The following is a 24150-nucleotide window of genomic DNA, read 5'->3' on the forward strand; positions in this document are numbered from 1 at the left end:
CTCACGAACTGTGAGATCGTGACTTGAGCTGAAGCCGGATATTTAACCGACTGAGCCACCCAGGCGCCTCTGTGCCAGGAACATTCTAAGGTCTGAAAATACAGAGGTGAATAAGATTTCCCGGTGCTCACATTGTAACGGGAGAAGACACATCATCGATTTGTGCCACGACTATATGGTTCTTATTCCTCAACTTAGTAGGCTAGATAAACAGCCTTTTAAATATGTTTTTGTCTATATTTTATTTATCGCCCTCAGGCCTAAAAACTTAGATAGTTCCATGTCTCTCCCCGTCCTACCCCTGCCTTGTTATATGTGATCCTGTGAGCACAGCAGGAACATCTCATGTTTCAGTCTCTACCAAGACGGGAAGTTTTCGCGCTCTCTTCCTTCATTGTTGACGGCCATGTCATGGCTGAGACGGCCTTCGTCCTGTTCCGCGCGGCCTCTTCAGGTCCAGTGGTGCACTCTGCTATTTCCAAGCTACTCTAGAAGCAGTAGGAGGAATTTTACTTCTTATAATTGAAGCTGAAGCACAGGAATCCTGGAGAGGCTCTCTACAGCTGAAATACCTCCACGCGCCCTGCATTCTCTTTGAGATCCTGATGCCTCCTCGGGCCTCTGTTTCAGATTGAAGGCCCAGGTTTCTTCTTCTCTCGGGTTCTGCTGATACGCTCCTTAGTCTCTGCTTCTCTGGCACCGGGGAAGCCAGGAGCAGGGCCTGTGTCTGTGAAACACGGCGAACCTCCTGCCTTCATCCACCCCTTCCCTGTTTTCCTCTTCCTAAATAATGAAATGAAAATTTTTCTGATCTAAGGGGAACTTGTATCTCTTAATTTCTGTATCACACGTTTTGGTTATATCCCAAAGGGGGAGGGAACCTCAGGGGGGAAAAACACACTTTGCATAGTATTTAAAAATTTTAACGTGCCACACAGGTCGATAAACAAGAACTGATTGTAATAAGCGTGTTGAAGGAAATAAGCTTGTTGGACACCAGTTAGTGTCCATTTGCACCTGTCTGTCCATCACCTTCTCCAAGAGCAGTGCCCGTGCATCGTTCGGGCTGCTTCCAGTGGCATTGAGCTGCCGAACATCTTGCTCACTTTTGAAGGACCATCCTAAAAAACAGTGAGAATGTAGACCAGGGCACCAACGACACAGGTCAAATCCAGCCTGTCACCTGCTTTTGTGTTGATCATGAGCTCAGAATGGTTTTTGTATCTTTACGTGACTCAAAAAACAATAATAATAAAAAGAATATTTCAAGACATGGGAAAATTATATGAAACTAATATTTCAATGTCCGTAGTCAAGTTTTATTTGAATGCAGCCGCACTCACGTTATCTAAGGCTGCTGCCATGAGCTGGTATAGCCAGACGAGGCTAAAATATTTACAGTTTGGTCCCTCCCAGAAAGAGGTTGCTTGAAGCTCATCTAAATCATCAGGTTACTGCTTGGCGTGTGACCATCTTCTCATCCAGAGTGCTTGCCAGTGTGCAGAATTGCCAGTGAAATTTGTAAACTGGGGAGTTAATTTTGCAAACGTCGGTTTTGAGGGTGTTACATTTGAACGGAGATTTTAAAGTCATCAAATGAAAACTTTGGGTCTTTTATAACGTAGGTTTCAAAATGTGACTTTGGAAAGAAAAACGGCTAATGTTTATTGAGCACTTCCCTCGTGTTCAGATCCTAATATAAACACATCGTATGTGTGTAACCCTTGTATATTTAACCCTCATAAAACGCCTATACAACAGCCCCTCTTATTATTCCCATTTTTCAGATGATAGAACCAGGATACAGAAAATTTGAGTAGTTTACATCATCCAGCCTGTTTATGGGTGAAATTTGGATTTGAACCTACACGGCCTGGGTCCAGAGCCCGCATTCTTTTCTTTTTATTTTTTTTTAATTTTTTTTCAATGTTTTTTATTTATTTTGGGGACAGAGAGAGACAGAGCATGAACGGGGGAGGGGCAGAGAGAGAGGGAGACACAGAATCGGAAACAGGCTCCAGGCTCCGAGCCATCGGCCCAGAGCCCGACGCGGGGCTCGAACTCACGGACCGCGAGATCGTGACCTGGCTGAAGTCGGACGCTCAACCGACTGCGCCACCCAGGCGCCCCTGGAGCCCTCATTCTTAATAACCATGCTGAATGGGAATATGGTAGGAGATTCAAAAAAATGCTGTTTCCAGCCTAACATTTAATTCAGGCTATAGACTTTGAAATTGGCCTTACACGGTACTTCCATGGCGGAAAACAGATTCACAACACAACTGCTAGTATCATTTATAGAATAGTAATTTATCGTTTGCATCTGTCCTAATTTTGTGGTTGACACAGAATTTTTAGATACATTAACCGGTCTACCACCCTGTGAGGTAAGTAAATCCTCAGCTCCATTCCACAGGTGGAAAACAGAACAAAACGGAGCATCTGTGGGATCATGTATCTAGGAAATGATAGACCAGGAACTCAAACTCAACTCTGATTTCTACACCGGAATTCAGTCTGTCGTACCTGTGTTAGGCAGACTTTCATGACTTTTGCCATATCGCTACACCAGCTACACTATTGTTGACATAGTAATTTTCTGGAAATGGATTCCCTGTGACTTAAATACCTGATTAACCTTAGCAGTAATAGACACCAAATAATGACTTTGACTCCTCTTGTATTTATCAAACACTTCTTCTCTGCCCACAATATTCCAAGCGCTTTACAGTAAATATTAACTCCTTTGAGCCGCAGTGAAACTCCTGAAGGGTAGATGCTATCACTATCCCCATTTTATATGTTAAGAAACCAAAACAAAGAGAGAGATTAAGTAAGTAACTCGTCCAAGGGCACATACCTGGTAAATAATGAAGCAGGATTTGAACCTCCGCAATCTAACTTTTGAGTTCTGTCCTTTTAACCCCTTAACTTCTTTGACATATTCAATTTATTTTCTAATACATTAAAATAAGTCCATCAGTAGTAATATTTAAAAGATTCAGCTGTGTACCATCTCAGATATTTCATAAAAACTGTATTGTACCATGGTGGAATGTTCCAGAATGCCTATAACCTCCTGAGTATGTAAGAGAGAACACAGTCTGTTGACTTCACTGAACAGTGAAGGGAAAATATTAGAGAAAATAATATTAGGGAAAGTAATAACAAATATTAGGACACAAAGTGAATACACAATAAATTACTGGTATAATATGAAATATAAGCCATGAAAAACGTGGTGCTGTTTTTTTTTTTAATTTGGAGACTTTTATTGTTGATAGGAATCTTAAGTTAGTAATCTTTCCCAAAGAATTTCTTACACAGCACCCTTTCGTGTGATCATTTCATTTCTGCTTACACACCTTCAGACAAAGAGAATGTACAACTTTCACAGCTACCGCCATCCAGCTCCGTTGTTAGAGAATCTTTCCATCTTTGATCTCAAACCTGCTTCACTGACCCCTTCATTTATTTCGGTTGGTTTTAGAAGTGTTCTGTGATTCCTTCCTTTTTCTCTCCCTTCCTGGCCATGTTTGACATAAGCTAAAAATAAAATTAGTTTGCATCCCTTGAGACCTGACCAGCTGCCTGTGGCCAGACTTGATGGTGCTTGTTAGTGGGAGAGCAGGCTGGGGTTAGAATGTTTCCTTGGACGTCCAGAAAATAAATCAGTCTGCAGGACATCGACGTGGTCATGCATTCTTGTGTTTCTATGAGTACCTGGTCTCAGAGAGCAGCAAATACACATGTAGCTATAAAATAATAAGATGGGGTTGTTCTTAAGTGAAATGTGAGTATGTTCTTAATGCCGTTCCTGCAGGGAGGTTCCAGAATGGTTTTGTGCAGGAAATGGTATGTTTGGAATACCTGTATAGTGTCTCAAGATATCTCCTCGAAGGGACAGTAAAACTGTGTGAGCATAAGTACCGCCATATATATTTCACATCAGTTTCTTTGATCAGACTCACTGCTAGGAGTTGGTTAACATTTTTCCGTAAGTTCTGATTTTTTTTTTAATTATATGAGGTACGTCCCGGAGAAGCGCTCCTGTCCAGCCGCGTCTGTCTCCCACGTTTTAACATATGTGTATCTCACGACGATATTCTCCTGTCCCGCAGGCATTTCCTATTCAAAACAGGAACAGGGACAACGCCACTGTTCAGCACTGCAACCCCAGGATACACAATGGCATCTGGCTCTGTTTATTCGCCGCCTACTCGGCCACTACCTAGAAACACCCTGTCAAGAAGTGCTTTTAAATTCAAGAAGTCTTCAAAGTACTGTAGCTGGAAATGCACCGCCCTGTGTGCTGTAGGGGTCTCCGTGCTCCTGGCAATCCTCCTATCGTATTTTATAGGTAAGAACAAACATGCACAGTTACTCTGTCTGTGAGTTGGGCTGTTCTGTTGTGGTTCTGTTGGTTTTATCTAGGTATGTGGCCCGGAAGTGCATTACGAGGTCTATTTTCTGGAGGAGGGGTTAGTTAATACCTTGTAAATCGCAGAGCGTCTTAAGCGATTTTCAGCAAACTTAGATAAGGAGAAAGAAGGACAAAGAAGGAGGTATGTTCTTTGCACAAAGAAGGAGGTATGTTCTTGGACACAGGCTAGGGTGTGAACTTGTGTTTGACTTACCCCTCTTGAAGCGTGGATGATTCTGTGACATTTCACGTACACAAAATCATTCATGCACTTGCACGAAGGCTTTCTAGGCAGGAGTCCCCCTCGATGCATAGTCAATGGGGAGCTGTCTCCTACGTGTGATATTACACATCTTTCAGCTAACTCAGCTATCTAAATGTAAAACTCATCACTCAGGACCATCATCTTGCACTCAGCAACACTCTCCGGAGAACCACGCGTCCATAAAACAATGAATGGATTACATACTCATTCATACATGTGGATTTTTCATCTTTTCTGATGTAGTATTGATCATATTTTTCATTTACTAGTAACCCAAATGATGGAAGCTGCTAAGAGAAGCCGTAAATGTTCCTTTTATTTAACTGTTTCATAACAGGTGTGAGCATTCGAACTATTAGAAATGGCTTTTTTTTTTAATGTCAGAAATGACCACATCGGATTTTGATCCGCTTGTGAAATGCTAATGGTGTCCACTGAGATTAATCACCGACTATATGGTTTATCTAACAAGAACAGCAGCCAGGGGTGCACCCTCCAGTTTACAAAGCGATCTGTGAAGCCCATGAAATTCTAGAACTGAATAAGAGAATTACAGAGCTGTATATGGAATGGTATGATGCTTTTGCAATGAACTGATTTCTTTTATTAGCTACAGTACCCCTCACTTATAAATTATATATTTTGGAAAGTGAAATGCCATTTTGAATCACAATATTTGAAAGAAGTACAGAATGGGGCGCCTGGGTGGCTCAGTAGGTTGAGGATCCAACTTCGGCTCAGGTCATGATCTCGAGGTCCGTGACTTCGAGCCCCGCGTCGGGCTCTGGGCTGACGGCTCGGAGCCTGGAGCCTGCTTCGGATTCTGTGTCTCCCTGTCTCTCTCTCTGCCCCTCCCCCACCCTCTCTGTCTTTCTCTCTCTCAAAAATAAATAAAAACATTAAAAATTAAAAAAGAAAGAAATCTAGCATAACAAAGCATGAAGGAACTTGAGAGATGATTGAGTCAGAGATGGCAAGGTTGGGCCACGTTGCGTGCTATTATTTCCAACGCTTTGTCGATGGCAGGCATCACTGATGAATCAGGGCACTCTTTCCCACTAAACCTGGATACGGCCTCATTATCCTCATGACCACGATTCATACACCACCTCAGCCACTGTCCGTCAGAAATGAAAGCAAGACGCAACCTTTTTGTTACTTTCCAATCTGAGTCAACTCCCTCCTTGTAAAAATGCTCAAACCACACCCTAATGAAACAATGCTGTGCTGTTTCATAACACTCTAGGTAAATGAGGAATAGCACAACACAAATTGGGATTCAGAGACAAACTTCTAGCATTCAGCTAGAAAATACCTAGCCATTAAGAGAATCTCTTCTACTTAGTTGTATGAATTATCTGTATCTGTCAGCGGTGTGCTGCTAAGGAATTTTAAATGGTTCTGAAATGCACCGGGCATAAATGGGATGTAATAAATTAAGCATACATGTTTGTAGGGGACTTTTTTTTTTTTTTACCATAGTACATGCCAGACAGACAGATAACTACTCTGTGGGGCTGGAAGTCAGGGTCCATGCCGTTGCTGTGCTGTGAGACATATTTTCGGATGGTACACGCTTGTGCCCCACCAGCCGTTGAATATTTTGGATATCAGTTCTGATACCATTTAGTTTTGTTTACAATGTGTGACTAGCAGGAAGAAATAGCATTTTAATGTGAGATTAGCTCCTTATTATTTGTGAGAGTTGGACTCCTTTCAAGGCTCCCTTCGTGAACTTGATAGAGTATCAGACTTCTAAGTAAAAACTCAGAATGTTCCTTTTCTTCAAATTGCCCATTTTTCTTGTTTGGCGGTTTGCATCACACTTTATTCCTGCCACAGCCACTCTCATAAACTTGTCCTTGTGATTTTATCTTTCCCCACATGCAAATACAGTTAATACATTTTTTATATAGTCAGTATACTCCGTACGACAGGTATGTGTCGAACAGTTGTTATGCTCTAGTTACCGTGTTGGACCTTAAGGCAACGCAACCCAGGTGTTATCCAGCAAAAATGACTTGCATCATCAAAGAATTATCTCCTATTCTTCTTGCTTTAATTAAGCACAGATATACTTAGAATGTTCACTGGTCTTCCAGTGCTTCAATGACTAACACACTAACGCAGTGGTTTTTGTTGTTTCAATCGGGTAAAGGACTCGTTCATCAGCTGGCATGATAAATCTTTCCAGACTGAAGAAGCCACCTTTACCCTTGAAAACAAGAATAGAACACCCCTGTCAGGGAAGGTTGTCTTTTTCTGTTGAGTGTGCATATAAAGCAGGGATGGAGAAAAAAGGAACCCTTGCCTGTCCAGCTTAGATCAGTCTGATAAACCCCAGAATCAATGGGGAGACCGATGTCACCATCAAATTGACCTCACAACCTTTAACAAAAGTGCTGCCATCCTGAAACTTTTTGTTCCCCCGTTCCCTTAGAGGTCCCTTTTCTCGCATGGACTGTCGATATGAATAAAGTTCAAACCTTAAGAAAAAAATAAAATAAAAAGCTTGAGGAATTACCTCTCTCCTAGAGTTTTCTTTGTCACCTTCCAGTAAGGTCATGAGAAGTTAGGAGAATGTAGTATTAGCCCGTCTCTCGTCTAAGATAAAGTTATCTTGGGAGAGTCAAGGTGAATAGCTTTCTGAAAGGGAAGGAGGAGGGGAGGAGAATGGGTTTTGTTTGTTTTTCCTGTTTGTATCAGAATTTCAGAGAATAAGGAAAAGCTGGAAAAGAGAGTGAAAATACATTCCCACGGGTGCTGCGAACTTTGTGCACAGGTAGCCGCACGTTAACTTCTTGGTGTATGCCTCTCCAGATATTTTTTCCATGCATATATACGCTAGAGTTCCATACCTTTAATCCATTTGGTACCAAGCTTTCTTGCTTACCATTTGTGAAACGTCATATGTGTTTGATTTTATTTAGTGGGTGTGTTTCACTCGGTCCCAAAAGTGCGGTGACTGTTTCCTTATGCATTTAAGTGTGTGTGTGTGTGTGTGTGTGTGTGTGTGTGTGTGTGTGTGTAAATTTTTTATCTGAATAAATTCGTTGAAAGCATATACCAAAATGGTAGGCATGTCTTACATTTTGCAAACCATGGCCAAATTACCCTGTTTACACAACTACCAATGCTACTCATTATCAGTAGCCAATCTCTTTGAACCCTTGCCAATCTCTTAGGCTAAAGCATTTTATTGTTGTTCTCATTTATTACTGAATATCTTTTCACAGACTCATGGACCATTTCTGTTTCTTCATGTGTGCCCAGTTTCCCACACGGGGCTTTTCTCCTTTTTCCCCTTTCATTTGCAAGTGTTCATTAAGCATATGAGTCATTTGTCACATATGTTACATATTTTCTAATTTATTTTTAATTTTTCTCATAATTGTTTTGCCATATGTTGTATAGAATGTTTTAGGCAATCACGTTTATCAATGTTTCTCTATAATATCTTATTGTCATGTTATACCTATAAAGTATTCACTCTCTAAACAGTTCTTTTAATTTATTTAAATTGGCACCTTTGGTTTAGCATCTGTTGATTTTGGCTCGGGTCATAATCCCAGGATCATGGGATCAAGCCCTGGGTTGGAATCTGTGGTGACGGCAGAGAAACATCTTGGGATTCTCTCTCTCTCTCTCTCTCTCTCTCTCTCTCTGCCCTTACCTCCCCCAAAAGGAATAAATAAACTTTATTTTTTTGACACATGAAATAGTTTATTATCAACCATAATTGCAAATCAGTATATTATAAAAAATATTTCAAATTACTATGTTGAGTCATAGGCAGGTATACGTCATTACAATGGTACTTATATGTTCCAAATATATGTTATCACACGTAAGGGTCTCTAGTTGTTAAGAATAACAACAAACTAATGTTTGAAAATATAATCATCGTCTGATGATGCTTCATTGTCAACCAAAAATACAGCAATTTTCTCTACAGAATAAAGATGAAAACTATGTTTTTTGAGGTAAAATTGACTTGGATGGCTAGATTCTATAGTGGCAGTAAGGCTTCTCTAAGCGTTCTCCCTTTGATTTGTGTGCATTTGAGCTTACACATCTGGTTGGATTGAATGTGTGACAGACGATGGTCGACGAACTACACATCAAGGAGCATTGAATCAATAGATAGTTCATGAATATTGTTAATACAAGAATTAAATTTTAACTCAAGTCAATAAATAAACTTTAAATCAATCAATCAATCACTTAAATTTTCTTCTAGTACGTTTATGGTTTTTCAATAATTAGGTTTAGGTGAACCTTTTTCTGGGCACTCTGATACATGCTAGAGGTTCAAATTAGCTCTTTCTTCCAGAAGCTCATGGTCAAACGATGTTTGCAAGCACACTTTGAACGGTACATACTTCCGTAGCAGTTTGAGCCTTATGAACAACAGCAAGAAAAGAAAAGAGAAGAAAAGAAAAGAAGAAAAGGAAAACACCTGTCGCTGGCTGAAGAAGTTGGGAAAGACCCAATCCATCAGGTGATGGCCAAAAGATGGGGAAGAATTTGGTTCACTAGTCGCGATGACAAAATGGTTAGCGGGAGATCACCTTGAGGAGATGTCATCCAAAGCATGGGAAGGAAGAAACGTGACATAGTGGTACATGTGACGCCCTCACGGTGTGCCGGACATGGCGTCTGAAGCGGCATATGAGTTGCCTGATTGAACACACAACAACAGTATGAAGTTAACAGGAAAAATCTATCAGCCCTTTAACAAAAAGAATCTACCACTTAGGGAGACGTCTCACCTAGAGTCACACAGCCGGTCAATGACAGAAGCTGGACTGGCAAGTGTCAAGGACCCCCCTATATTATTTATACTCCCCTCCCTGAGGTTTTTGAAGAACTGAAAATAGGGAAGGAATTGCAGATACCAAAACATAGCAATGGAAAAGAATCCTCAAAATAAGGTTGCTTCAGTGGCATTCCAGAACATGTAATCTGAAGACAGACTTGTGCTTCTCAAACTTCCGTGCGCCTAGGAATCACGTGGGGATCCTATGAAAATGCATATTATGACTCAGGAGATCCGAAGCGAGAATAAGAGGTGTGTGCCTCAAACAGGCTCCCAGGTGATGCCGCTGTGGCCCGTAGACCACACCTTGAGTAGGCGGCTCAAGGCCAGCTCTGTCAAATGTTACATCCGATGATGGAAACAGTCTCTTTCTGCCCCGTCCAGTTCAGTAGCCACTAGACACATGCGGCTATTGAGCACTTGAAATGTGGCTAGTGAACTACAGAATTTGGGTTTAAAGTTTGTTGTTGATTAATTTAAACTCGAACAGCCACACGTGGCTAGTGGCCGCCCTATTGACAGCACAAGTGTAGACGCCTCCTGTTAGAACACTAGTGTAGGCGGGAGGGCATGAAGCCCTGTTGGGATAGAGGAGTGAGTAGAATTGAGAAGCTATAGCTGATATGTAATAGACTGGAAGTGCCACGATTGATCATAGTGCGATTTAATTTTTTTAATGTGTGTTCATTTTTGAGAGACAGAGACAGGGCGCAAGCGGAGGAGGGCAGAGAGAGGGAGACACAGCATCCGAAGCAGGCTCCAGGCTCCGAGCCATCAGCCCAGAGCCTGACGCGGGGCTCGAACTCACGGACCATGAGATCGTGACCCGAGCTGAAGTCAGACGCTTAACCAACTGAGCCACCCGGGCACCCCCATATTGCAATTTTCAAAGTCAAATGTCCAGGCATGTACCCGTGGAAATTCTTCTCAGCGGAAGTCACATGATTTTCTTTAGATGACCGAGTTCCCAGTTACAGTCCTCTATAATGCTTTAATCTTTACATTGATGTGTCTTTACACAATGAAAATTCTACAGACCACAAATGGTGCAGCTCAGTGGTAATACTTTGCGATACTGACTTATCAAAAAAATACCTGCCCCCCTTTTTCTGGGCCTGCATTTTACCCATTCTCCTTCCTTTTCCTGCTCTAAAATTATAAAGAGGGGCAAATATCCAACAGTTGTTCACCAAAGAATGGATTAAAAAAAAGGAATGGTCTCTTTGTTACTGTGGCTTTGCTTCTGTTCAGTTATAAATGAGTGAGGAGGCTTGATTATTCTTTACTCACAGAAGGCTCTTTTTCCTGGGTGGGAGCTAACCCAAAACTTTGTTTAATTTTTTTTTTTTTAACGTTTATTATTGAGAGACAGCAAGAGACAGAGCACAAGCTCTGGGCAGAGAGAGGAGGGGCAGAGAGAGGAGGAGATGCAGAATCTGAAGCAGGCTCCAGGCTCTGAGCTGTCAGCACAGAGCCCAACGCGGGGCTTGAACACAAACCGCGAGATCGTGACCTGAGCCAAGGTCGGATGCCCAACCCGACTGAACCACCCAGGCGCCCCTAGCTAACCCAAAATCTTGATGCTACACACGGTAGAAAATGCCAGAAATCTTGTCATAAATCAAAAACATTATTGGAACATTATTTAGTCCAAATAAATGTTGGAGTAATTACGTCAACATTATTTAAAACTACAGCAGATTCGAGTCAGACTTCCAATGACACCATCATGGGCATTTAATTTAACCTCATTGACATTTCCGTATGCTTTTAGACAGAGTCTGAAAATTCAAATAATTTCCCAAGTAGAGTAGCACTAAAAGTGTCTGTACACATTCTTCAAATTTAAGGAAAATAAGGGGCGCCTGGGTGGCGCAGTCGGTTAAGCGTCCGACTTCAGCCAGGTCACGATCTCGCGGTCCGTGAGTTCGAGCCCCGCGTCGGGCTCTGGGCTGATGGCTCGGAGCCTGGAGCCTGTTTCCGAGTCTGTGTCTCCCTCTCTCTCTGCCCCTCCCCCGTTCATGCTCTCTCTCTGTCCCAAAAATAAATAAACGTTGGAAAAAAAAATTTTTTTTTAAATAAAGAAATAAAAAAAAATTTAAGGAAAATGAGAGAAGACAAAAATGTTACCAAATTATATTGCACTGGCATATATTATCAATTTTTGGCTCTGTTTATTCCAACCAGTAATTCATTTGACAGCATTTTTTTTCAATAACAGCTTTATTGAGGTATAATTCACATACTGTACAGTTTACCCATTGAAAGTGTGCAGTTCACTTGGTGTTTAATATATTTGCACGATTTGCAACCTTCACCACCCTCAATTTCAGAACGTTTCCATCACCTCTAAAAACGAAACCCTGTTCCGTTTAATAGTTGCATCCCATTTCCCTCCAAAACCCCCATGTTTTTTTTTTCCCCGTGCAAAGATCTTAAGTTTTAAGGGACTGATTTGTTAACTCATTTCCTAATAATAAGAAATAGCCCGGCATGGTTTTTCTTCTGGACTCCTCACGTTTGCTGCTAAGCGAAGAACTACATTGCATTTTCAATATTCCTTTTCGTTTAAAAAATACATGTGTAGTTATTTATTTCCTTTGAACAGCTGCTACCAACCGATTCCTAAAATAGATGTTGTCACATGGCTGCTAAAAAGGCTGTTTAACAACATAAGCATTCCCTAGATCTAGCAAAACATAACCTGTCGGATTTAGGTTCATTGCAGTTACGATGCTGTGGCAGTTATCTGTCCTACTTCTGTGTCGATTTGCATTTTATGAACATTTTTACCTCCCTGTGTACCTTGAAATTGATTATGGTACCAGCTATGTATATGCAGCTCAGGGTCAGGAGGAAAAATATGCCAGCGCTTTGTGCTTCATGAAAAATCAACCATTTAAATATACGTGGCAAAATAAAATGTGTTGTGACCTTCTTTTTTTTCTTTTTGGACATGTCTTCATAATAAAACTGCCGTTTTATTAGGTGATAGAACACAGCCAAGCAACGTATTACATACCATTTCTCACTACGCCTTCTTCCCTCAACTCCTGGTTGCACTACATTTTGCAAAATGCGTTTTGTCTGGGGTGGAATGCTACCTTTTTAATAATACTAATGTGATTTCATCACATTGGAGAAAAAAACAGATTGCCTATATTTTAGAGGCTTGAAGCTTATAACCTAAAATTTTTAAATCAATATATCAATATTTTATATCATCCTTGGATACGTGAAATGAAGGACAGATTTAAACCTGATTCAGTGGTGAACGCAGGATCAGAATTAAAGAGTTCGCCTCTAGAAGAGGAGGAAACTAGTCATAGGATAAAGCATATTACTATCAGCACTCTGCAGTGAGTCTATAAATCCAAAAAGGAGAAAATCCACTAAGGACCCGTTCGAGATAGTTGTAATTTTTCCTTATTGAGAACAGCACTTTGTGTGTGTGTGTGTGTGTGTGTGTGTGTGTGTGTGTGTGTGTGTGTGTCCGTCCACAGAAAGTTCAGCTATTTTGTCATATTTGTTCTCTGTCCTGACTTTCGCTGTGAACTGTACAAATGGATAGAAAATACTAGTTTTCTATGTCCACATATCCCGTAGAAGCCTAGCAGAGGCTGAGAGGTCACTTAAAATTCAGTTCCTTTATAGTCGCCTCTATATAATTGCGTCAGTAGCTTCTGAATGGAGTCCAAAGCAAGCAAGGGAGGTATACTGCACGCTCCTCTTGTGGACATCACAAATTTTTTGCTGCTTTTTATTAGCACAACTTAAAGACGCCCAGTGTTGAGTTTCTCCTGATATTTATGACTACGCGTAAAAAAGGAATCACAACCAATTTCAAGAAATTAATACAAATATAGGAAATGCACTCCTTCCCACCTCCCCCCGGAATCATGTCTCTTACTCTCAGCTTGATATGAGGTCAGCGAAGGTAAATAATCCACGAGAAATACTCTAGGTAAACGGACCATTTTTCCCATTCAAATATAAAGATCTCCCTGACTTGAAAAACACCCAAGGACGACAACAGTAAGAAATACCTTTCAAGTCAGCTAAACTCCAGTTTCTGCCAGACATAAATATCTTCTCTGTGAAATACGGTGCTGTTTTCTCTGTTTTAGGCTATCATTTTTGCAGAATGTAGCAACATCTCCTGACTAATGACAAGTGGAAAGCATAATACAATATTTACCATTTCAGTGCTACATTGCATAAATATTTAATTGGTGTTGCAGATGTCATTTGCTTTTACATTAGTGGTACTGAGAGCCGTGTGTTCTGGGAGAAATATCTAAACACAGAGGGGTGAAAGGAAAAGTAACTGGCACATAAATGATTTTTTTAAAAACTTGATAGATTGCTAGGAGTTAGAGGAAGGAATTCATCATAAAACCTTTACATTCTATTGAATCTGTATTCAAACAAAGGTCTCGTCCTATAGTATAACGGGTAAAATAAAACTCAAATACGTATAGACTCTCAATTTATTGTCTCTGCGTACCCTTAGAATGTCAATCAACTCCTCACACCTCGCCTTTCTTCCTTACAATTAAGGTTCCATGCTTTCTCTGTTAGTACTTTGTAATGTAACACCAGAAAAGGAAGTGACCATTCGCTCATCCATCCATCACTCATTCAATATTTATTTATTGCGACACTGTGACAGATACAGAGGCGAACGAGATCACACGGTCCTTGCCCTCTTAGAGATGACATCTCAGGGCATGCAAACACTGAGCACTTAATTAGCATCGTGAGGACTATTTAAAAAGGAGAAACGTAGGAGACGAGAGACCGCATCAAAGGCCGAACTTCCTGAGTCTGAGCATTAGAGAAAGGTTTTCCTGCAAAAGCCTGAATAGTAAGTAGGATTGTGTGTTTGGACATAAGCTGACGTAAGGGCAAATCTGAAGTGTTACCACATAACAGAAATGTAGCCCAAAGAATCATTTTTCAGGAATATTAAGAGCAATATATTGTGATATAATAAAGATAAAATCGAGACGTGTCTGCAGACAAAAAGTGATGATACACATTTGTTTTCGTTGTTGAGTTAGTGTAGCTAGGAACCCATCTTGTAGGTAACCATCTAGAAGGGGGAAAGAAATGTTAACCTTGGAAGGTTGGGACACCTTGATTTAAAATTGCCACAAGGGGGCACCTGGGTGGCTCAGTCAGTGAAGCATCTGACTTCTGCTCAGGTCATGAGCTCAGGGCTCTGGCTCATGAGTTCGAGCCCCGCATCAGGCTCTGTGCTGATTCTTTAGATTCTGTGTCTCCCTCTGTCTCTGCTCCCCTCCTGCTCACATGCATGCTCCCTCTGCCTCCCTCCCTCCCTCCCTCCTTCTCTCTCTCAAAAATAAAATAAAAACACTAAAAAATTTTTTTAATTAAAAAAATTGCCACAAAAATTTATGGTCTGTTTATGTTTGGTTTTCCCCCTTTAATTTTATTTTGTGTTTTATTTTTTTATTATTTTTTTAATGTTTATTTTTGAGAGAGAGCATGAGTTGGGGAGGGGCAGAGAGAGAGAGAGAGAGAGACACAGAATCCGAAACAGGGTCCAGGCTCTGAGCTGTCAGCACAGAGCCCGATGAGGAGCTTGAACCCATGCCATGATTTGGACGTAAGCCGAAGTCAGACTCTCAACCGACTGAGCCACCCAGGCACCCCATCCCCTTGTTTTTAAATAACAAGTACACATACTTTGAGAGTTTTGTTTGCCCAGGAGACAGTTTTAACACTGTTAAAAGAGATGGTACTTGTGAGTTCTTTCTCAACATCCCTGAGTACTCTATTAATCTCTTTTGAAGAAATTTAACGTATGTGTTTCCTGTATTTCAAACATTGTTAGGAAATGAAAATCATGTTGCTCTGCTTCTAATAACCATAGAGGTCAGCCTGTCCAATTACTATTACTGAGTTGGACCTAAAAGACATTACTTTGAGACCCGTCCCATTGTGCATTTTAAGTACATAACAAATGGAATCAAGGAGCAATTCTATTTGAATCTAGACCCACTTCTGTATACTCCTCAGATGGTTTTTGAGAGAAAATTCAGGGTTTTGAAAGACAAGAACTCCTAGTCTATCCTTTACCTGGTGGATTCCATCACTAGTAACTTGTTCAGGTTTCCAAAGACGGAACTTAGTCCTCTTTTCCCAGTGGTCTTCGTCGGGAAGGTGACGTAACATTGGCCGGCTCCATACTAGAATCATCTTTTCTCCCTAATACTTGACCCACAGACTGATCTTTCCATCTGCCTTCACTAGGGAGCTCTTTCGTCACTTGTAATAGGCCTCCTGCCCCTAAAGCAGAGAACACCTTCCAGGTATTTCCCTACATCTCCCGGGACTACAGAAGGATATCCAAGATGACCTTGAAGGTCACTGCATGTGGTTCTAGAATACGGGTTCCTTCATTGTGGGGAAAAAAAAATGATGCAAGTACTCTTTCATAGTGGAATTTGTTTTTTATGGGCATTTCCTTATAATTATTACCAAGTAGCACAGTCAATTTATTTCCACTAAGTGTAGCAATTATTGAATTTCTCTCCGAAACACTGAATTCACGAAGATGAGTGAGATGTAATCTTTACCACGATGATTTGCATTATCCCATTACAACATACTTTCAGAATGCTGTTTTTAAGTGTAGACCCTCAAAGCAGGAAGATTTGAGTTTTGTATCCTACCTCTCTCACTTACTAGCTGTGGAGTCTTGAGCAGGGAACTACCCTCCATAAACTTGAATTTCCTCATCAGTGTAGGTAGGATTAGTAAGAGTACAGCTCTTGGAGACCTTTAATAAAATAATGAATGTGCCGGATAAAATGTAAGTGCTCAGTTAGCTTTAGCTGCTATCATTGTTCCTTATAGCAACATAGTAAATCCAATATAATTATCCACACTTTTTTTAAATTTTTTTTCAATATATGAAATTTATTGTCCAATTGGTTTCCATACAACACCCAGTGCTCATCCCAAAAGGTGCCCTCCTCAATAGCCATCACCCACCCACCCCTCCCTCCCACCCCCCAAGAACCCTCAGTTTGTTCTCAGTTTTTAAGAGTCTCTTATGCTTTGGCTCTCTCCCACTCTAACCTCTTTTTTTTTTTCCTTCCCCTCCCCAATGGGTTTCTGTTAAGTTTCTCAGGATCCACATAAGAGTGAAACCATATGGTATCTGTCTTTCTCTGTATGGCTTATTTCACTTAGCATCACACTCTCCAGTTCCATCCACGTTGCTACAAAGGGCCATATTTCATTCTTTCTCATTGCCATGTAGTACTCCATTGTGTATATAAACCACAATTTCTTTATCCATTCATCAGTTGATGGACATTTAGGCTCTTTCCATAATTTGGCTATTGTTGAGAGTGCTGCTTATAAACATTGGGGTACAAGTGCCCCTATGCATCAGCACTCCTGTATCCCTTGGGTAAATTCCTAGCAGTGCTACTGGTGGGTCATAGGGTAGGTCTATTTTTAATTTTTTGAGGAACCTCCACACTGTTTTCCAGAGTGGCTGCACCAGTTTGCATTCCCACCAACAGTGCAAGAGGGTTCCCGTTTCTCCACATCCTCTCCAGCATCTATAGTCTCCTGATGTGTTCATTTTGGCCACTCTGACTGGCGTGAGGTGATATCTGAGTGTGGTTTTGATTTGTATTTCCCTGATGAGGAGCGACGTTGAGCATCTTTTCATGTGCCTGTTGGCCATCTGGATGTCTTCTTTAGAGAAGTGTCTATTCATGTTTTCTGCCCATTTCTTCACTGGGTTATTTGTTTTTCGGGTGTGGAGTTTGGTGAGCTCTTTATAGATTTTTGGATACTAGCCCTTTGTCCGATATGTCATTTGCAAATATCTTTTCCCATTCCGTTTGGTTGCCTTTTGGTTTTGTTTGTTGTTTCCTTTGCTGTGCAGAAGCTTTTTATCTTCATAAGGTCCCAGTAATTCATTTTTGCTTTTAATTCCCTTGCCTTTAGGGATGTGTCGAGTAAGAGATTGCTACGGCTGAGGTCAGAGAGGTCTTTTCCTGCTTTCTCCTCTAGGGTTTTGATGGTTTCCTGTCTCACATTCAGGTCCTTTATCCCTTTTGAGGTTATTTTTGTGAATGGTGTGAGCAAGTGGTCTAGTTTCAACCTTCTGCATGTTGCTGTCCAGTTCTCCCAGCACCATTTGTTAAAGAGACTGTCTTTCTTCCATTGGATGTTCTTTCCTGCTTTGTCAAAGATGAGTTGGCCATACATTTGTGGGTCTAGTTCTGGGGTTTCTATTCTATTCCATAGCGACACTTGTTAGAAGGAGAAGTCACAGGCCCAAAGAATCAGTGGCTTGCCCTGCGGTAAAGACAGTGTGTATTTGAACAGGGACTATAATCTGGGTCTCTTGATCTTGAATCTGGGACTTTTCCCCACCATTTCGCAAGGTATTGTTCCTCACAGGGATTTAAGAATTTAAAGGCGGTACGTGGACAGGAGAGAATAAATAAGACCGGATTACAAAATGAGGAATGTGTTCCCTTTTGTATTCTTACCCCATCGCATCTGATTCTGTCATGACGAAGCTTGTCGGCAGATGATCGCATGTCATGACACGTATCTGTCATCCTTCTTTCACGAGAAAGAACACTTTTGCTGCCTATCATTTCTGCATAGATTTTAATAACATGGCTTACGGTTTAGTCCATTTATTCTTACTGTCTTCTATTTGTATCAGGAGATACTGATTTTTCCTTTAAGGTGATGCTATAACGTGTTCTCTGAAAATAAATGTATTTAAATTTTTAAGCTAATAATCCCACGGAGGAAATAAGTATGTAAGTGTAAAAATATTTAGTTTTAAGATAAAAAGGCATAGACGGTTCACAATTATATCATAAAGGCGATGGGCACAGTTTTAAAAAACGTATAGGAATCATTGCTGACGAGGGGCGCCTGGGTGGCGCAGTCGGTTAAGCGTCCGACTTCAACCAGGTCACGATCTCACGGTCCATGAGTTCGAGCCCCGCGTCGGGCTCTGGGCTGATGGCTCAGAGCCTGGAGCCTGTTTCCAGTTCTGTGTCTCCCTCTCTCTCTGCCCCTCGCCCGTTCATGCTCTGTCTCTCTCTGTCCCAAAAATAAATAAACGTTGAAAAAAAAATTAAAAAAAAAAAAAAGAATCATTGCTGACGAGACGGAAAATGCTGTAGGTCCCCTTCATTGATTGTGTCGTTTAAAAAAAAAAAATGTGTTAATGTTTGTTTATTTTTTGAGAGAGAGACAGAGTGTGGGGGGGGGGCAGAGAGGGAGGGAGACACAGAATCCGAAACAGACTCCAGGCTCTGAGCTGTCAGCACAGAGCCCGACCCGAGGCCCAAACCCACAAACCGTGAGATTGTGACCTGAGCCAAAGTCGGATGCTTAACTGACTGAGCCACCCAGGTACCCCCACTGATTGTGCCTTTTAATTTCATTCTAGATCCTTAATCTTTTCACTAACTACGTTTGTAGTTTAACAACCTAACTGCGTGATGTGGTTAGTGAGCCTATGTGAGGTACACGGCATTTGTACATAAAACCTAACCATGTTATTTCAGTCATTTCAGATAATTACAAATTCTACCATTCTTCCCTATTTTTAGAGTCAAGATATTTTTAGATGCTTTTCACTTCTTCTGAGAAATTCTTTATAATCTTAGAAAAGAATCACAGAGAGAGAAGCAATGCATGGTTAAAGCAGGAAAGTGGGCCACTTATTTTTAGGAAAGGAGTGTGAGACCACCAGAGACAAAGGCGGGTTGACAGTGTGAGCCGGTGTCCTGATCAGAGATGATAACTTCCTTTGTGTTTCACTTTGACGTAAATGTCCACAAATGCTTCATAAATATCCATCAGTAATCATCAAGATAAGTTCATAAGTAAGGAAACCTGCCCTCCAAGTCAGCCCAGGTTAATGGGGAAGCATCTAGAACACTGGCTTCCGAGGATCTGTTCCCACCTGTGTGATGACGTGTGACGGTCAAGGAAGACCGATACGATCGGTCAAAGTTACTGTCATGTACCTGTTGCCTGAAGTGGTCAAGTAGATTGCACGTCACTCGTCAGAATGGATGAGGCAGACGACGGTGACCACATTTTTGTTGATGAACCGTGGATAAACAGCGAACTACCTGAGCTGGTTGTGCCCAGATTCCCGAAGGGTCGTTGATCTTGTTGCAAGTTGCCACTCAACAACCATGCATGCACACACATGCACACATGTGCACACACACACTCACAGATCATATTTTCCCTCTTTGGGAGAAATGGCCTATTTTGGGGGGGATGTTTCTCTGGATTTTGCCTTATGCTTTTTAAATGTTTTTAATGTTTTTATTTATTTTTGAGAGAGGGAGAGACAGAGACAGCAGGGGAGGGGCAGAGAGAGAGGGAGACACAGAATCTGAAACAGGCTCCAGGCTCCGAGCTCTCAGCACAGAGCCCAACGCGGGGCTTGAACCCACGGACTGGGAGATTATGACCTGAGCCGAAGTTGGACGCTTAACCATCTGAGCCACCCAGGTGCCCCTGCTCTTTGCTATATTTTAATAAACCAGTTTTCCTCTAGGAATCTCCATGTCCTTAATAGTCGGGTCTTTTAATAAAGAGGATTAAAGTGTCTTACACTTCCAAAGAATTGTAATTTTCAGGTCTGTTCTACTCCCTTTGCCAAATAGTCAAAACAAGTCAAAAAGATTCTCTGTTTAAGTAGATTATTAACATGCATACATACTGGTTACAAAAAAGTAAGATACAGCTCTTAACGCTATTACAGAAGAAAGGAATCCAGATGAAAACTGGCTTTTGAATAATGAGTAGATCCATGAGGTTTCAATGGCAAAGCTGCTAACAGCTGTCGCTGATGAATCCTCTGTTACATACATTTCGTGAGAAGAGCAAGGTCAGTATATTGGCATGCAGGGAATGGTCCATACATCATGTAAATGATTTCATTGTGTATTTTGAATGCTCTTGAAATTGGTCCTCTTGCCATATTCCTTAATGCTGACAACTGTTTCCTCAAGGATTATCCAGTCGATTGATAATGACTGGCCCCTTTGGACACCTAATCATAATGGCGAACACGTTGTTCTCTCCATGAGCTTGGAGGCTGAATGCTTCTTTCATTCAGAAAACAGAGCCTAGACATGAGAGAAAATGAAGGAAACATTAGGAAAACAGTCTGTTTTCGAAGTCCTGATTTAATTCCCTTGGTGACAGACACAACAGCTGGATTCTCATAAGCCCCGTCAGCCTCGTCATTGGCCGTCAGTGGGCGGCTAGAGTAACTGTCCCCTCAATGGCACCTTCAATGTGTCACACTGAGTCGACACAGTTAGGAAAGAAAAAAAAAAGCAATGAAATTAGAAGTGAAATTTTTAATATACACTTAATTTTTAAGAGAACAGGAGTCAAATATTCTGGCAAATCTACGTAACTGAATCACTATCTCATCAAGACATTTTCATCACCTAAGTGATTCTACCTTAACATTGGCAACATAATGCCAAAAACAGAACAGAAAGGAGAAAGACCCAGAATGGACATATGTCAGCAGCCATTCCTTTTCTCTTTCCCCCTCCCTCCCCGAAAAATTGTTAGTTTACATAAAATCTATGATTTTAGCATGTTATCTTCTAATACTCCGAGGAACTTCCTACTCAAGTGTTATTAGCTCCTTTGAATATCAAAATATCCTATGGTTGGGATAATACCCTTCTCCTTCATGACAGCTTGAATACGTATTAATATGAAAGTTTTCCAAAAATACTGATTTTTGAGTGACCGTATTTGGGATGGATAGATGGATAGATAGATAGATAGTGAGATAAATAAATACAACCATGCTTGGGAGGCAGGATACAGACTGTTGGAATAATATTAGACTTAGAAAGCTAATAACAAATAATAATGGATTCAAATGCCAAAATATTGCCTAACACACTCCCTCAACATGTATATGAACACAGCAGGAAATCCAAAACAAAAGCTAATTTATGGAAAACTATGTATTCCTAATGACAGTTCAGACCAGTAGGGGTCCAAGTTACAAACTACATCTTTACATGAGATGCTTTCATTTCACATTGAAAACCGGGCTGTATCCCGTAAGCATGTATCACATCAAATCATTACTTTATACTAAAGAGGATTTTTCTGATTTTGTTCCATAAAATCTGATCACCGCACATGCGCATCATGTGTATGTATGTATTCATGAAATTGAAACAAAAAATGAGGAAATGTTGCCTTCAAAGCCCAAGATACCGAGGGAATTGTGTGCATGACGTGGTAGTTTGGCCTCTGCCATTTTATTTTCAAAATTAAAAAAAAAAAAGGGACAGCATTAGTGTTCTAATATGTTGATATCTTACTGGTGCCTGATGTTTTTGCCCATACTCAATGATGTAGTCTAAATATTCCTATTTTAAAACATATTGACGGACCAAAGAACTTAAATCTGGAAGAGGCCTTAAAGATCGTTCCGTGCGATATTTATATAAACGGGAGATATAAGCCTCAGAGAAGCCCAGTGACTTGCCGAGGTCCCACAGGTAGTTGGAGCCAGAATCGAGACGGGACCCAGTTCTCTTTTAATATAAACAAAGGCTCCACGAGGTGCCACAGGCAATATGTTGAAAACTGTGCCCTTCACTATAGAAGGTCAAATTCTGACTTTCTTTTCTTGCCACCTCTGGTAACATGTTCTTTTTTTTTTTTTAATTTTTTTTTTTTTAACATTTGTTTATTTTTGAGACAGGGAGAGACAGAGCATGAACAGGGGAGGGTCAGAGAGAGGGAGGCACAGAATCTGAAACAGGCTCCAGGCTCCGAGCTGTCAGCGCAGAGCCTGACACGGGGCTCGAACTCACGGACCGCGAGATCGTGACCCGAGCCGAAGTCGGCTGCTTCACCGACGGAGCCACCCAGGCGCCCCTAACATGTTCTTAATGAATCTTCCCCAGAAAGATTATTTCTGGGAAAACGCACCACGGTAGATGTGAGGTCAGTTACAAGAAAGGGGAACTTCAAGACCTTAGCTTGCGTCGGTGAACTTGCAAGGCTTTGGAAGCGTCAACAAAACTGAATTGCAGACCTTCTCAAGATGATATTTTCTGGTTCTCGTATTACCTCATATTTTATTTTCTGTCTTTGTGAGAATGTTTGTTTGATCTTGTAATATTAAACAGCACTTAGCCAGTCACGGCAGGCGCGCTAAGAACTACCCTCTAAGTTGCCAAAGCCTCAGAATGTTACTCGTCAGGGTTCTGGTGGCATAAAGCTACGTTCGGCTTTCCGATGCAGATTGCTGGACCGTGTCACCAGCTGTCGCCACCCCTCCTTCCCATCCGTGTTTGGCAGTATCCGAGAACACAGTCATGCCAGTAGAAATAATAGTAGCTGTGATAACAACTTCCGTGGCATGGTCCCCAGAGACAAGATCAAAAATTTGGCCCCTTTTCTCGCAACTTGGAACTAAAAATGGCGCCGAACTTGCTGCTTGGTGGCGTATAATTTCCTTTAATGACACATTTTGGTTTCAAGTATGCCACATGCTGGCTTTTACGTATCAAACCAACATATACTGGGTAAAAACAATGGCATGCCCTTTTTTTCTATGGGTAAGAGGTAAAATAGCTATAATATCGCGGATTCCTTTCACCTCCATCAGCCTTGAAAGGTAGAAGGAACGTATGCTGTAATTTCTTTCACTCAAATGGCCTTTGAGTCTGAAAGAAAATGTCGTCGTAAAATCTCGCTGATAATACTTCACTAGAATACTGTCTCAAAACTATTTCGATCAGTGAGGGTTGTTTCTTTTTGGTCTTACCATGATTTGGGAAAGCCTACAGAAGAAAAACTGAGAGATTATAGAATGGATTTTTTTAAATCATAGAAGAAATATTTCACTTTAAACATCTTCAGATTGGTTGTAATCTAAGAACGCCGTGAGGCAACCTAAAAAGATACAGTCTGAAGTAGACTTTTTGGCTGTTAGTAACATAGGTTGCTCTGGTGATTGGTGGCTTACCACCCATGTGAGTTACTCCTAGAGTTGATGATCATGATAGTTTTTTGTTGTTTTTTTTATGATCGACTTGGGTGACGTTCTTAAAAATATGCTCATTGCGTTTGAGGCTGACAAATGTTATTAGATATTACAACTAATTAAAAAAGACTGGGCGTCATCTCGGAAATCTAGATTCTCCTACCCTGAGAAAAAGGGAGGAATTAGACTCAGTGCCCCCAAGGCTTCTTCTTACGGTTAACAGTCTCAGAGGCTCTGTTAGTCACCCCTGTTTCTCAGGGACCCGTTCAGCCACAGAGATCCAGGCCTCTAAGATCCACTTGAAGCACAATATTGAAAAAACTGAATTATGTATTAAAACTTTTCCCTTAACGATCGTCTCTTATTTTTTCAGAGCTAAAATCCTATCATTTATTCCCTTTCTTCCCACACTCATCTCTCTTTTTCCCCTCAGAGTGCATGTTTTACCCCCTAGCTGCAAAGGTTCGTGTTCTCTTGCAACTCCCCACGCCTCACACTGCAGAAAGTAAAAAATCTATTCAAATACAAAGTGAGATGTTTCAGGTTAAATACTACAAAGTGTT

The 24150-nt window shown here is 41.1% G+C and overlaps 1 protein-coding gene across 11 annotated transcripts in view; it reads left to right on the top strand.

The window, feature by feature from the left end:
• Positions 1 to 24150, top strand: part of TENM3 (teneurin transmembrane protein 3) — a 1301596-nt gene that overhangs the window by 1128561 nt on the left and 148885 nt on the right. For all 11 annotated transcript variants that reach the window (XM_040490383.1, XM_040490387.1, XM_040490391.1 and 8 more), the window contains one exon: positions 4122 to 4360. In XM_040490383.1, the coding sequence (XP_040346317.1) occupies positions 4122 to 4360 (239 nt within the window). The remainder of the gene's footprint in view (positions 1 to 4121; positions 4361 to 24150) is intronic.

This window comes from Herpailurus yagouaroundi, unplaced genomic scaffold, assembly GCF_014898765.1.
Source record: "Herpailurus yagouaroundi ecotype Mexico unplaced genomic scaffold, PumYag 181, whole genome shotgun sequence".
Lineage (NCBI taxonomy): Eukaryota > Metazoa > Chordata > Mammalia > Carnivora > Felidae > Herpailurus > Herpailurus yagouaroundi.